At 43.2% G+C, this 14,903-nt stretch overlaps 1 protein-coding gene across 2 annotated transcripts in view; it reads right to left on the bottom strand.

Annotated features, from left to right (window-relative positions):
- The window catches only part of camk2g2 (calcium/calmodulin-dependent protein kinase (CaM kinase) II gamma 2), a 468,766-nt gene that overhangs the window by 134,144 nt on the left and 319,719 nt on the right, over positions 1 to 14,903 (bottom strand). For both annotated transcript variants that reach the window (XM_059946757.1, XM_059946756.1), the window contains exons 7-8: positions 13,879 to 13,981; positions 2,757 to 2,840 (exon numbers count right to left, since the gene is read on the bottom strand). In XM_059946757.1, the coding sequence (XP_059802740.1) occupies positions 2,757 to 2,840; positions 13,879 to 13,981 (187 nt within the window). The remainder of the gene's footprint in view (positions 1 to 2,756; positions 2,841 to 13,878; positions 13,982 to 14,903) is intronic.

Here is a 14,903-nt window from a genome sequence, read left to right as displayed (position 1 = left end):
AGACACTTGCCTCTTCTCAAATTCCCCTCATCTCTTTCCAGTCCAACCATCTACCTCTACTTTGACTATCTGCCTCCACTTCATTCAAGAGAAGAGATTTCCAAGGATTCTGAGAGAAGTTGTTCCTCACCTCAATCCTCTCAGTCCTCTGCCTCCAAATCTTTTTTGACTGAAGCCCCACTTGCTTGTGGTCCAAAAGAACTTTCATGTTCCTCACCGCCTTGCTCCAGTAAATGCCCAAAGACATCAAGAAGTTGGGACTGTCCCAGGGATTCGGGTAGCCAGAAGCAGCCCTTCAGCTGGGCAGCCAACACACCAAGTATATTTTTATCCATTTTTATGAAAAAAATATTGAAGTGATTTAGTTAGAAAGACTCACAGATTTGTGTAATCATTAGTGCATCCCCATTTTACCCTAGGCAAGGAGAACAGCCATGAAATCACTGAATGGTGAAGGTTCTAAGGATGACACTAAAAGAGACAGTGTCATTGAGAGTGAAGATGGTTGTCAGGATTCATAGAGGGTTCTTGTTCATCTGATTGAGTGAGCTGAGGAATGGCAAATGGAGTTTAATTCAGATGAGAGGAAAGTGTTGCATTTGGGGAGAAAAACTAGGGTAGGAGTTTCATAGTGAACAACTGGGCCTGAAGTATTGCAGAGCAGAGGAGCACAACTACATGACATGGTTCTCTGAAAGTGGCCCTGCAGATAAACAGGGTGGTGACACACTGCCCTTCAATAGTCAGGGCAAGGTTGGATGTTCAAGACGTTGGTGAGGTTGCATTTGGAATATTGTTTCAGGTCTGGTCGCCCTGCTATAGGAAAGGTGCCATTAAGCTGGAAAGAGTGCAGAGGAGATTTACAAGGATGTTGCTGAGACTTGAGGGACTGAGTTATAGAGAGAGGTTGTGCAGTTTGGAACAATTTATCATTGGAGTGTAGAAACATAGAAAATAGGTGCAGGAGTAGGCCATTTGGCCCTTTGAGCCTGCACCGCCATTCAGTATGATCATGGCTGATCATCCAACTCAAAACCCTGTACCTGCTTTCTCTCCATACCCCTGATCCCTTTAGCCACAAGGGCCATATCTAATTTCCTCAATGAACCGGCCTCAACTGTTTCCTGTGGCAGAGAATTCCACAGATTCACCACTCTCTGTGTGAAGAAGTTTTTCCTCATCTCGGTCCTAAACCCCTTTATCCTTAAACTGTGACCCCTCGTTCTGGGATTCCCCAACATCGGAAACAATCTCCCTGCATCTAGCCTGTCCAGACCCTTTAGAATTTTATACGTTTCAATAAGATACCCCCTCAATCTTCTAAATTCCAGTGAGTAAAAGCCTAGTCGATCCAGTCTTTCTTCATATGAAAGTCCTGCCATCCCAGGAATCAATCTGGTGAACCTTCTTTGTACTCCCTCTATGGCAAGAATGTCTTTCCTCAGATTAGGAGACCAAAACTGCACACAATATTCTAGGTGCGGTCTCACCAAGGCCTTGTACAACTGCAGTAGAACCTCCCTGCTCCTGTACTCAAATCCTTTTGCTATGAATGCCAACATACCATTTGCCTTTTTCACTGCCTGCTGTACCTGCATGCCCACCTTCAATGACTGGTGTACAATGACACCCAGGTTTCGTTGCATCTCCCCTTTTCCTAATCGGCCACCGTTCAGATAATCATCTGTTTCCCTGTTCTTGCAACCAAAGTGGATAACCTCACATTTATTCACATTAAATTGCATCTGCCATGAATTTGCCCACTCACCTAACCTATCCAAGTCACCCTGCATCCTCTTAGCGTCCTCCTCACAGCTAACATTGCCGCCCAGCTTCGTGTCATCCGCAAACTTGGAGATGCTGCATTTAATTCCCTCGTCTAAATTATTAATATATATTGTAAACAACTGTGGTCCCAGCACTGAGCCTTGTGGTACCCCACTAGTCACTGCCTGCCATTCTGAAAAGGTCCCATTTACTCCCACTCTTTGCTTCCTGTCTGCCAACCAATTCTCTATCGACATCAATACCATACCCCCAATACCGTGTGCTTTAAGTTTGCACACTAATCTCCTGTGTGGGACCTTGTCAAAAGCCTTTTGAAAATCTAATTATACCACATCCACTTGCTCTCCCCTATCCACTCTACTAGTTACATCTTCAAAAAATTCTATAAGATTTGTCAGACATGATTTTCCTTTCACAAATCCATGCTGACTTTGTCTGATGATTTCACCTCGAATGAGGTGAATGAGGTGATTTTATAGAGGTGTATATAATAACAAGATGCACAGATGGGTGAATGTGCAGTTGTTTTCCCAGGGTTGGGAAATCAAGAATTAGGGGGTATAAGCTTAAGGTGAGAGGGCAAAGAGATATAATAGGAACCTGAAGGATCACCTCTTTACTCAGAAGATGGTCAGTGTATGAATAAGCTGCCAGAGGAAATGGTTGAGGCAGATACACTAACAACATTTCAAAGACACTTGCGCTGGTATATAGACAAGAAGTTTTAGAGCAGGGGTTCCTCTCGGTTAATGGGAGGGATCCATGAAATTTAAAAAGGTTGGGAACCCCTGGTTTAGAGGACATGGGACAAACACAGGGAAATGAAAGTAGCTTAGATGAGAATCTTGGCCAACTTGTATCAGACGGGTCGAAGGGCTGGTATCTGTGTTATATACCTCTACGACTGAATTCTTCCTCATGTCTCTGCACCCTCTAGTTCACTCATAACAAGTCACTTCACCACTTACCACATGCCCAGATGTCAACTGGTTTTCCATACGGATCTTTCCTTAAAACCTCTGGGGAAAGGTATCCAGGAGTCCCCGCAAACCCTATAGGAGATTGACAAAAAGATCAAACATGTGATGTTACTGGCTGACATTTTACATCTGCTCTTACAACCAATTCACTCTCTGAGCTGAATGCAGTGGCAAAGTCAAAATAAATTTACCGAAGTGCATATACAGTGTACTACCCTTGGATCCAGGGATCAACTCTTGCCCTTGGGTGACTGAGTGGTGCAACTTGTAGGGCTCTTTGTTATCACCTTAGGGGATCTGTCCTAGGCCCAGCACGCAAACGTCATTATGATGAGAGCATGGCAGTGCTTCCACTTTCTTCGAAGTTTGTGAAGATTTAGCATGCCATCTAAAACTTTGACAAACTGCTATGGAAGTGTGGTGGAGAGTAACTGACAGGTTGCTCCATGGCTTGGTATGGAAACACCAATGCCCTTGAATGGAAAAGCCTACAAAAAGTAGTGGATACAGCCCTCCCCAGCATTCAGTACACCTTATATTTACTGTGATTGTCCACAAGAAAACAAATCTTCTTTTGGTGACAGAAATGTACTTCGATAATAAATTTACTTTGAACTCTAAACTTGCTGCTTCAAGACCTCAAGGTCCTAAATCCAATCCTGATCTCAGCTGCTGGAAGGCGTGGGGTTCACATATACTTCCATTTCTGCTGGGTACCGCAGATGCCTCCACAGACACTTGTGGCAATGAATTCCACAAATTCCTCCACTCTCTGGATAAAGACATTCCTGCTCATCTCTGTTCTAAAGGGATACTCTTGTATTCTGATTCTGTGGCCCCTGGCCCTATTACCCCACTAGTGAATTAAGTCAGCTTTACCAAAGCACTCGGCGTTGGACACAAGAATTCTGTTCTCCTTGCTACTTTCGGTGAGTATTTAAGCCTTGATTAGTTAGCTGAGAGAGGATAGGAAGCAGTATCAAGAAGAAGGTTCCTTCCCTACATTTGACCTGATGGGGGCTAGGGTCAGTCTTGGACTCCTGAAGGTAATTCTGTCTCACCTGTAATCCACCGAGCCATCAACTCTGATGGATCCATCCTGCTAGCAGGACAAGATGTATCAAGGGAAAGTGATGGTGGAACCTGCTTCGTTCTCTGTAAGGTAAGACTATGTCAGGCTGTTGCTTTTCACCTCTGGTGCTGATGCCCCCACTGTCCAAGCCATGCTCTTTTCTCACTACTACCATTGCGAAGGAGATAGAGGAGCCTTGGGTCCCACACCATCCAGTCAGGAACAGCTATCACCATCAGGATCCTGAACCAGTGTGAGTAACTTCACTCACCTCAACTCTGAATTGATATCACAACATACAGACTCACTTTCAAAGACTCTACAACTCAAGTTCTCAATATTTTGGTTATTTGCACAACTTGTCTTCTTTTGCACATTGGTTGTTTGTCAGTCTTTGTTTATATATAGTTTTCATCAATAGTTTGCTGTGAGACTAATGAACACCCTGCCACCACTGAGGTCTTTTCACCAGGACAGTGAGCTGCTTACTGTTTACCTGTGCTGCACACTACATGCACTTCGAATGATATCTTATTAACTTATTTATGGTAATATTTTGTTTTACATACTCTGTGTGATATATGTTTTGTGGATACACTGTGGTCCAGAGGACATTGTTTCATTTGTTTGAATATATCTACAGTCAGCTGACAATGAAATTGAACTCTATTGTATTTCTTTATTTTAAGTATGTACTGTAAATGACAGCAAGAAAATGAATCTCAGGGTAGTGTATGGTGGGATTATACATACTTTTATTATATAGATACTTTGACTGTGGGACAGCTGTCCTAATGTAGACACCTAGCCCCCAGTGCCTTTGACAAGAACTTGCCAGGGAGTCACTTTGCTGTGTCTAATTTCAGCACTTAGGTCAATGACAGGCGATCAGATCAGTTTAAACATTGCAGTAAAGATACAAATGAGTGAATTAAGTGTCAACCACATGGATTGGGTCTGGAGTCACGTGTAGACAAGGTAATGATTTAACAGTTCCTCCCCTGAAGGTCTTCTCACTAAGATGGAATCTAGCTACCAGCTGGTGGCTTCTAGTAGCTTCAATTAAGCCATTGTGAGATTATCTGCGTCTTTCTCTGGCATCAATGACCGAATTCAGAGAAACAAAATCCGCTTTGCAAGAGATTCTGCTGCAGAACTGTTGTGACAAGGAAAGAAGCGTTAAATTAAATGTTTATCTGACAACTAGTTCAAATCCAGTTAATTAAACTGAGATGAAAGACTTCCATTTATCTTGTGGTTTATCGCATGTCACAAGCACCTCAAGCACTGAATTACTCTGCTGTGCTGAGTTTGGTGTTGGATCAGCAAAGACTGTACTCACTGTGCAGATAGCAAAATCTTCAAGACCACCAGTGAGCTGATTGGGGATCTGGGGCAATTCTGATCTGTGGATATCCAGCTAATTCTAAACATTGATTTAAGAAGCCAACCTGTAACCAGGGTGGAAGAGATCTTGGTTTGATAGCTCATGGTGCCACAGTGTAGTCTTCCCTTACCACAACTTGGCAGTGTTGCTCTGAGTTTCTTCATTAGGATGTGGTTCCGGATGATGATGGCAGGTTCTTCGCTTGTGAAGATCAGGAGGGAAGAAGAGTGCTCAGGAGCCATATAAGCATTTAAACAATTACAGCACAGAAACAGGCCACCTCGGCCCTTCTAGTCTGTGCCGAACGCTTACTCTCACCTAGTCCCACCGACCTGCACTCAGCCCATAACCCTCCATTCCTTTCCTGTCCATATACCTATCCAATTTTACTTTAAATGACAATATCAAACTTGCATCTACCACTTTTACTGGAAGCTCATTCCACACAGCTACCACTCTCTGAGTAAAGAAATCCTCCCTCGTGTTATCCATAAACTTTTGCCCCCTGACTCTCAACTCATGTCCTCGTTTGAATCTCCCCTACTCTCAATGGAAAAAGTCTGTCAACGTCAACTCTATCTATCCCCCTCATAATTTTAAATACCTCTATCATGTCCCCCCCCTCAACCTTCTACGCTCCAAAGAATAAAGACCTAACTTGTTCAACCTTTCTCTGTAACTTAGGTGCTGAAACCCAGGTAACATTCTAGTAAATCTCCTTTGTACTCTCTCTATTTTGTTGACATCTTTCCTATAATTCAGTGACCGAATTTGGCGTCACCAATGCCTTGTACAATTTTAACATTACATCCCAACTCCTATACTCAATGCTCTGATTTATAAAGGCCAGCTTTCTTAACTACCCTATCCACATGAGATTCCACCTTCAGGGAACTCTGCACCATTATTCCTAATTCACTCTGTTCTACTGCATTCCTCAATGCCCTACCATTTACCATGTATTTACCATGGCACGATCATTGGTGGCTATAGTGGCCAAGTCTGGATCTGCAGATTGTGGAGCAACAGGGATACAGGAACAGCTGGGATGTGGGCACTTGGGTAGTAGGTTCCTTCCTGCGTCTCCTCTTCTCCTCAGCAGTCACTGTTCTGGATTCCTCAAAATCCTTGGCTGCTCCATAGATCAGTGTTCTCCAGCGGTCTCTGTCACAAGCCAACTGCTGTCACTCATTGACCACCATATTTGCCTGAGAGAACTGCTGCTGCTTAAGTTGGTCTTTGTACCCCTTGTGCGGAGCACTACAATCTCTCTTGCCCTGAGAGAGTTTTCCGTAGAGGTCTGCTTTCGGTAACCTGGAGTTGTCCATGCAGGATGCGTGGCCTGACTAGTGAAGCTGCCTGAGCAGCAAAGTGTCTTCAGTGCTTGGGAGTTGAGCCTTCTCCAGGACCCTGTTGTTGGAGCCACAATCCTGACGGCTGATAACCATGATGGATCAGAGGCAGTGCTGATGGAAGCGCTCAAGCAACTGGACTTGCTTGCGGTACAAGACCCAGGCTTCAGAGCTGTATTGCAGTGTTGTGATGACAGCAGCAGTGTACACCAGGAGTTTTGTGGACAGACACAGTTGCTGGTTCTTCCATACACGCTTCTGGAGGTGCCCAAGGCACTGCTGGCTCTGGCAAGCTGATTGTCAGTGTCCTTTACTGCTGTAGCTTCGTTGGAGAGGATGTTGCCCAGGCAGGTGATGAGAGGGTGGTTGCCAATGGTGATCTGAGGTGGGTTGTAAGCATATGGGGGCTTCTGATGGAGGATCATTGTTTTCTTCAGACTGACCATTAACCAAAAGCCTTTGCAGCCTTGACAAACTTAGTGACTGTAGCCTGTAGCATATCCTCTGTGTGTGTGTGTGAGAGAAGAGCACAGTCATCCGCATATAGTGGTTCCAACTGACACTCCACAACCAGTGTTCCTGATCTTCATTCCTTATCTGAATCCCAAGTGTACCAGGAAATGATCAGCATGGAATCACAGCTAACTTACTCATCAATAGTTTTTCAAGATTCAAGATTGTTTACTATCATTTCCATACAAAAATGTAAAGAAGAATATAAATCATGGGTACAGCACAAAACCCCCACAAAAGATAAAGAACACAAACAACAATTAAAAAAACATGCAACAAATCTAAGTACATAAGATAGCCTATATACATCGACTGATTTTACGTCATGAAGTTATACGTCATGATGCTAGGCTGTACCGAAAGTGACTGACAGGAAATAATAAAGTTGTGGTGGAGTTAGCGGGTGGATGTGTTGATCAGCATTATTTCACTAGGAGCTTGAAGAGATTTGGTATGTCAACAAATACACTCAAAAACTTCTATAGTTGTACCATGGAGAGCATTCTGACGGGCTGGGTTTGGGCGGGGGGGGGGGGGGGGGCGCTACTGCACAGGACCAAAAGAAGCTGCAGAAGACTGTAAATTTAGTTGGCTCCATCTTGGGTACTAGCCTACAAAGTACTCAGGACATCTTCAAGGAGTGGTGTCTCAGAAAGGAAGCCCTTTTTAAGGAACTTCAGCACACAGGGCATGCCCTTTTCTCATTGTTACCATCAGGTAGGAGGTACAGAAACCTGAAGGCACACACTCAGTGATTCAGGAACAGCTTCTTCCCCTCTGCTATCTGATTCCTAAATGGACATGAACCCTTGAACATTACCTCACTTTTTAAATATATATTATTTCTGTTTTGCATGATATTTAATCTATTCAATATATGTATACATAATTGATAGATTTATTTGTTATCATTATTATTTTTTCTTCTATATTATGTATTGCATTGAACTGCTGCTAAGTTAACAAATTTCACAACACATGCTGGTGATAATAAACCTGATTCAGATTCTGCTTGGTGAAACTGACTGTTTTTGAGTCTGGTGGTCTTGATGAGGATGCTATGTAGCCTCCTCCCTGATGGGATTGGGACAAACAAACCATGAGCAGGGTGGATGAGATCCTTCATGATGTTAGTATATAAACTTAGTATATACAGACACCATCATAAAGGGTGCTGTGAGTGCAGCAAGTTCTGAAGTTGATAACCATCTCCTTTGTCTTGTAGATATGAAGGAAGAGGTTATTTGCTGGAACGAGGCTTTGAGCTCGTTCACCTCCTCTCTGTAGGCCGTCTCATCATTGTTGGTGCTCAGCCCACAGAGCAATTCACAGAGGGAATGGCCAACAGAAACAAAGAATCAAGGAAGAAGGTTTTTAGAAAAACTTGATAGATGGTAACATAAGAGACTGCAGATGTTGGAATCTGGAGCTTAGAGGGAAATGGGCCAAATGCTTTCATATACATCTTGGTCAGCAGGGCAAGGATGGGCCAAAGGGCCTTTTCCATGCTGTACTACTTTATGGCTCTTTGCAGCAACAGACAAGATGCTGGAGGAACTCAGATGGCCAGGCAGCATCCATGGAGGGAAATGGACAGTCAACGTTTCAGGTGGAGACCCATCAACTGTCAGATCCGAATGAAGGGTCTCATAGATGCTGCCTGATCTGCAGAGTCCCTCCAGCATCTTGATAAAAAGCTCAGTCCAAAAGAGTTTGTAGGAAGGTGTGGGGCATGAGAAACCAGATGGTGGTAAAGTTCTAAGGTTCAAATTAAGTTTATTATTGAAGTATGTATGTGTCAGCCTGTACTAGCCTGAGACTCATTTTCTTGCAGGCATTCAAAGTAAGTACAAAGGAACACAATAGAACCAATGAAAAACTATAAAGACTGACAAACAACCAAAGTGCAGAAGTAATGGGAAGGAATGCTGGAGACTTGTCTACAAATGATTGGCTGGAAAAGGGACCAGTTTGTAAGCTCAGGTGGGCAGGAACTAGAAACAGGAAAGACCCAACTGGGCCATCAGGTCTTGAGCATCCTGGTTCATGGGACACAACTGCCACTCCACCAGAACACTGGGATGAAAGTTAAACACAAAGCAGTACACAAGGCCAATTATAGGTAAGAAAATTTGCCTGGCATCTCGGAGTGACTTGCTTCCTTCCTTGCAGCCCAGGACTGACAGTTGTATCCTTAACATCCCCAAGTGAGATCTCCTCATTCATCCCAGTCACAAGAAGTCAGAGCAAAAACCATTGTAATCTGCAGGGCCCCGAACTCCAGGAGGAAATCTCTGCTATACTAAGATTGTAATTATGAATTTAATTAGTATTAATGCTTAAAATTTCAGATACAATAATTTTCAGATAGAATAAACCTGCTAGCTCTGGGTCAAAAAAACATAGGGATGTCATTTTATTAGCATACGAATTAGGATGTTTATAGGAATGATTTCAAATTTATTTTATTTTATTTAAAGATCTGGAACCTTAACATGCCTTTTCCAGCCCAACAAGCCCACACCATTCAATTGCATCCATGAGACTGATTAACCCACTAACTTGTACACCAGTGGGAACCCAAGCACCTGAAGGAAACCCATGTGGTCTGGAGAGAACGAGTAAACTCCTTACAGACAGTGGCAGGGATTGAACCCGGGTTGCTAGCATTGTAAAGCATTATCCGAACCACTTGACTACAGGAACCACTCTTAGACTATCTGTTCTATAACACTCTGTGGGGCCTACCATTCACAGTGATAAGTCCTACCCTCATTTAATTACCCACAATGCAATACACTGCACTCGGGAGGAGTGTGGGCTTGCTAGTTATCACCATCCATAAGATCCCCTCCTTCTTTCTCTCAGGGTTGGGGAATCAACCATGAAAGCACAGATTTAGAGTCAGAGGGGAGAGGTTTAATAGGAACCTGAAGGGCAACATAAACACGAGAAAGTCTGTAGATAGCGGAAACCCAGAGCAACGTATACAGAATGCTGGAAGAACTCAACAGGTCTTTGAAAATAAATAAACAGTTGAGGTCTCAAGCCAAGACCCTTCCTCAGGGCTGAAGAGTGTCCTGACAAAGGGTCACCAGAGAGTAGCTGGTAAATGGAATGAGTTGCCAGAGAAGGAGGTTGAAGAGGCACTTGACAGGTACGTGTGTGAATATTAAAGGTTTAGACAAGGGGTCCCCAATATCTTTTATGCCATGCACTGACACAATTAAGCAATGAGTCCATGGATAATAGGTTGGGAACCCCTGGTTTAGAGGGATATGGGCCAAATATGGGCGAGTGGGACTGACTTAGATGGTCATCTTAGTTGGCATGGACAAGGTGTGCTGAAGAGCCTGTTTTTGTGCTGTATGAGCCTATAAGTAGAAACTACTGAGGAAAAATGGTGACAATTGACTAATTAGCTCCAGTTTGGTTGGCAAATGTACTCTACAACAGTCTAACACGTAGAGATGATTCAGGCTTCCTTTCCACTAACAGACTGAATTTCTAACAGGAAGATCAAGAGAAGTGTTGCAGTTTGCAGGCTGTCTACTCATGACACTACAGGGTGCAAGTGTATGCTTTCAATTTACTTAAGCAGCACTTATCTCTTCCACATTGCTTGCAACCTTGTTAATATAATTATTTTACCTGACAAAAGACTAACTGGGTATTTTAGCTGCAAGGTATTCAGATGTTGGCAAACACAGCTGGACTTACATCTAGTGCAGACCAGAGAGGACGGATGTGGGTCAAGGCAGAAATAATTTAACTCTGTATTCACACAGGTCCAGAAGATGTAGGAACAGAATTAGGCCATTTGGCCATCGAGTCCGCTTCACCATTCCATCATGGCTGATTTATTGCCCCTCTCAATGGCCATTCTCCTTTTCCTGTAATCTTGGATGCCCTTGCGAATCAAGAACCTATCAAACTCTGCTTTAAATATATTCAGTGATTGGTCCTTTACATCCCCTTGTGGCAATGAATTTCACAGATTCACCACACTCTAGTGAAAGAAGTTCCTAAACACTGGATGCTGGAAATCCAGAGCAACACACACAAGGCACTGGAGGAAATCAGCAGGTCAAGCAACATCTATGGAAACAAATAAACTATTAAAGTTTCAGGCTGAGACCCTTCTTTTGCCTCAGGATGGAGGAGCAATACCTCATATTCAGTCTGGGTAGCCTTCAACTTGATTTCATGAACATTAGTTTCTCCTTCTAGTAATTTTTTCCCCCTTCCCTTCTTCTATTTCTCAGTCTGGCCTCTTACCTCTTCTCCTCACCTGCCTATCACCTCCCCTAGTGCCTTCCTCTTCCATTTCCCCTATTTTCCACTCTCCTCTCTAATCAGATTCCTTCCTCTCCATCTGTTTATCTCCCCCACCCACCTGGCTTCACCAATTGCCTTTTTGCCAGTCCTCCTTCTCCCCCCCCCACCATTTTTTTTATTCTGGCATTTTCCCCCCTTCCTTTCCACTCCTGAAGATGCTGCCTGACCTGCTGAGTTCCTCCAGCATTTGGTGTGTGTTGCTAAAGAAATTCTTCCTCACCACTATTCTAAAGGGACACCCTTCTGTCCTGAAGCTGTGTCTTTTGGTCCTAGATTCCCTCACTGTAAGAAACACCCTCTCCACATCCACTCTGTCCAGGTCTTTCAATATTCAATAGGTTTCAATCAGATTCCCTCATTGAATCTCAGTACAGGCCCAGGGCCATCAAATGTTGACCCTTTCAATTCTGGTATCATTCTCATGAACCTCCTCATGGCCCTCTCCAATGCCAACATATCCGTTCTTAGATAAAGAGGCCAGAATTGCTCACAGTACTCCAAGTGTGGTCTGACCATTGCCTTATAAAACCTCAGCTTTACATGCTTGCTTTTATATTCCAGTCCTCTTAATAACCTAAGACAGAGGAGCAGAATTAGGCCATTTGGCCCATTGTGTTTTTCTGCCATTCCATCATGGCTAATTCCATCATTAACTAAATCCCATTCTCTTGCCTTCTCCACAGAACCTTTGATGCTCTTACTAATTAAGAACCTATCTATGTATTCAATGACTTGGCCTCCATAGCCACCTGTGACAATGAATTCCACAGATTTACTAGCCACTGGCTAAAGAAATTCCTTCTCATTTCTTGATCTAAAGGGATGTTCTTCAATTCTGAAACTGCCCCCTCTGGTCCAAGTCCACTCCCAATATAGGAAACATCTGCTTTATCTAGGCCTTTCAGTATTCAATAAGTTTCAATGAGATCCTCTCCCCATTCTTCTAAACTTCAGTGTGTATAAGTCCAGAGCACTGAAACGCTCCCTGTATGTTAACCCTTTCAATCTTGTGAATGGTGTTTATATGTATCGTGTCTGTTTCTATGCAATGCATTGGTTTACATGTAACGCAATGTGTCTGTTTATATGGGACAAGTCTGTTTATATATTAAGCGCCTGTTTATATGCGACGTGTCTGTTTACATGCGACATGTCTGTTCGTATGCGACATGACTGTTACTATGCAATGTGTCTGTTTATATGCGATGTGTCTGTGATGCTGCTTCAGGTAAGATTTTCACTGCACCTGTGCATATGAAATAACTTGACTTTCAAAGCTCCTTGACTCAAAATGAACAAAAATAAACTTTACGCTGTCACTTTCTTTTGACTGGAGCTGATGGTATTTGTGTCAATGACTGTTCCTGAATTATGGGTTAGATCAGGTGGCATTCCTTTCTGTCACAAAATAGACTGAGATTCTTTCCCTGCAGTCAGTTTATAGCAAGATTCTTATTGATGAAAACCATGCCGTGTATCACTCAAAATGCTGGAGGAACTCAGCAGGTCAGGCAGCATCTCTATGCAGGGGAATAAACTGTGAACATTTCGGATCAAGGCCTTTCATTATTCCTGTCCATAGATGCTGCTCGACCTGCTGAGTTCCTCCATCACTTTGTATGCGTTGCTCTGGATTTCCAGCATCTGCAGAATCTCTTGGTTTACTAAACTAAGGATGCTGAAATGGTGATTTATTCATTCATTTTGTGATCTGAGATCTTTGTAGAACAACCCTCCTGCGATTCATTGACTATTTGGTAAATAGGGATCTTACACTCAGTGGCCATTTTATTAGTTGCCTCCTATATCTAATGGAGTGGACACTGAGTGTACGTTTGTGGTCTTCTGCTAATGTAGTCCATCCACTTCAAGGTTTGACGTGTTGTGCATTTGGAGATGCTCTTCTGCACATCACTGTTGTAACATGTGGCTATTTGAGTTATTGTCACCGTCCTGTCAGTCTGACCATTCTCCTCTGCTCTCTCATTTAACGAGGTGTTCTTACCCACAGAACTGCCACTCACTAGATAATTTCCCTCTGTTTTTCATAGCACTCTCTGTAAAATTTAGATACCTGTGTGTGAAAATCCCAGGAAATAAGTAGTTTCTGAGATACCCAAACCACCCCATCTGGCACCAACAATTATTCAACAATCAAAGTCACTTAGATCACATTCCTTCTCCATTCTGATGTTTGGTCTGAACAACTGAACCTCTTGACAATGTCGGTGTGCTTTTATGCATTGAGGTGCTGTCACCTGATTGGCTGATTAGGTCTTGGCATTTAAAAGCAAGTGTACAGGTTTACCCAATAAAGTGGCCGCTGAGCATAAAGTGCCACAAACACTTTTTACATCATAAAAGTGATGGAAGCTGCACCATACCTTATGCTCAAAGACATTCTGATAGATTTTACATGTAGTTGTAACAAGTAATTCAGGAACTTACCAAACCATGCCTGCTGATCACCTTGAACTTCAATCGCCAATCCAAAGTCAGCTAGCTTCACGGCTGCATTTTTGCATTTACTTGCAAGCAGCAAGTTCTCTGGCTTCAGGAGTGGAAACAATCAGAGAGGTGATTATGGGCAAAGCAAGGCACAACACTGGAACAGTGACACTTTAGAAGCATTGGTCAGTAATTAAGTTTGCTTCTAATGGCTCAGTCTTTGCCATTGTTGGTCAATGCCCTGTTTCTATCTGATCTTCTGTATTAAATGTTTTAGAACATAGAAAACAGATCACTATTACTTTGATAGTGAAGATGGTCAAAATGATGGGAATTTTCAACTAATTGGTGTCCTGATGCCAGTATGATGGTTCAGCAAATGTAGGAACCAGATCATAGAAAACATGGCAGCCCTCAGCAAAACACGCAGTCAGTAACATTGAGACAACTAACACACCCGCACCAGGAAGCACAGCTGTAGCTCATCTGCACAGAACTGGAAACAGACTCAAGACTGTATCAATTGAAGCTCATAGAAACATAGAAAATAGGTGCAGGAGTAGGCCATTCGGCCCTTTAAGCCTGCACCACCATTCAGTATGATCATGGCTGATCATCCAACTCAGAACCCTGTACTTGCTTTCTCTCCATACCCCCTGATCCCTTTAGCCACAAGGGCCATACCTAACTTCCTCAATGAACCGGGTTCAACTGTTTCCTGTGGCAGAGAATTCCACAGATTCACCACTCTCTGTGTGAAGAAGTTTTTCCTCAACTCGGTCCTAAAAGGCTTCCCCTTTATCCTTAAACAGTGACCCCTCGTTCTGGACTTCCCCAACATCGGAAACAATCTTCCTGCATCTAGCCTGTCCAATCCCTTTAGAATTTTATAAGTTTCAATAAGATCCCCCGTCAATCTTCTAAATTCCAGTGAGAATAAGCCTAGTCGATCCAGTCTTTCTTCATATGAAAGTCCTGCCATTCCAGGAATCAATCTAGTGAACATTCTCTGTACTCCCTCTATG

This window comes from Hypanus sabinus, chromosome 21, assembly GCF_030144855.1.
Source record: "Hypanus sabinus isolate sHypSab1 chromosome 21, sHypSab1.hap1, whole genome shotgun sequence".
Taxonomy (NCBI): domain Eukaryota; kingdom Metazoa; phylum Chordata; class Chondrichthyes; order Myliobatiformes; family Dasyatidae; genus Hypanus; species Hypanus sabinus.
This window is presented reverse-complemented; position numbering and strand designations above follow the sequence as displayed.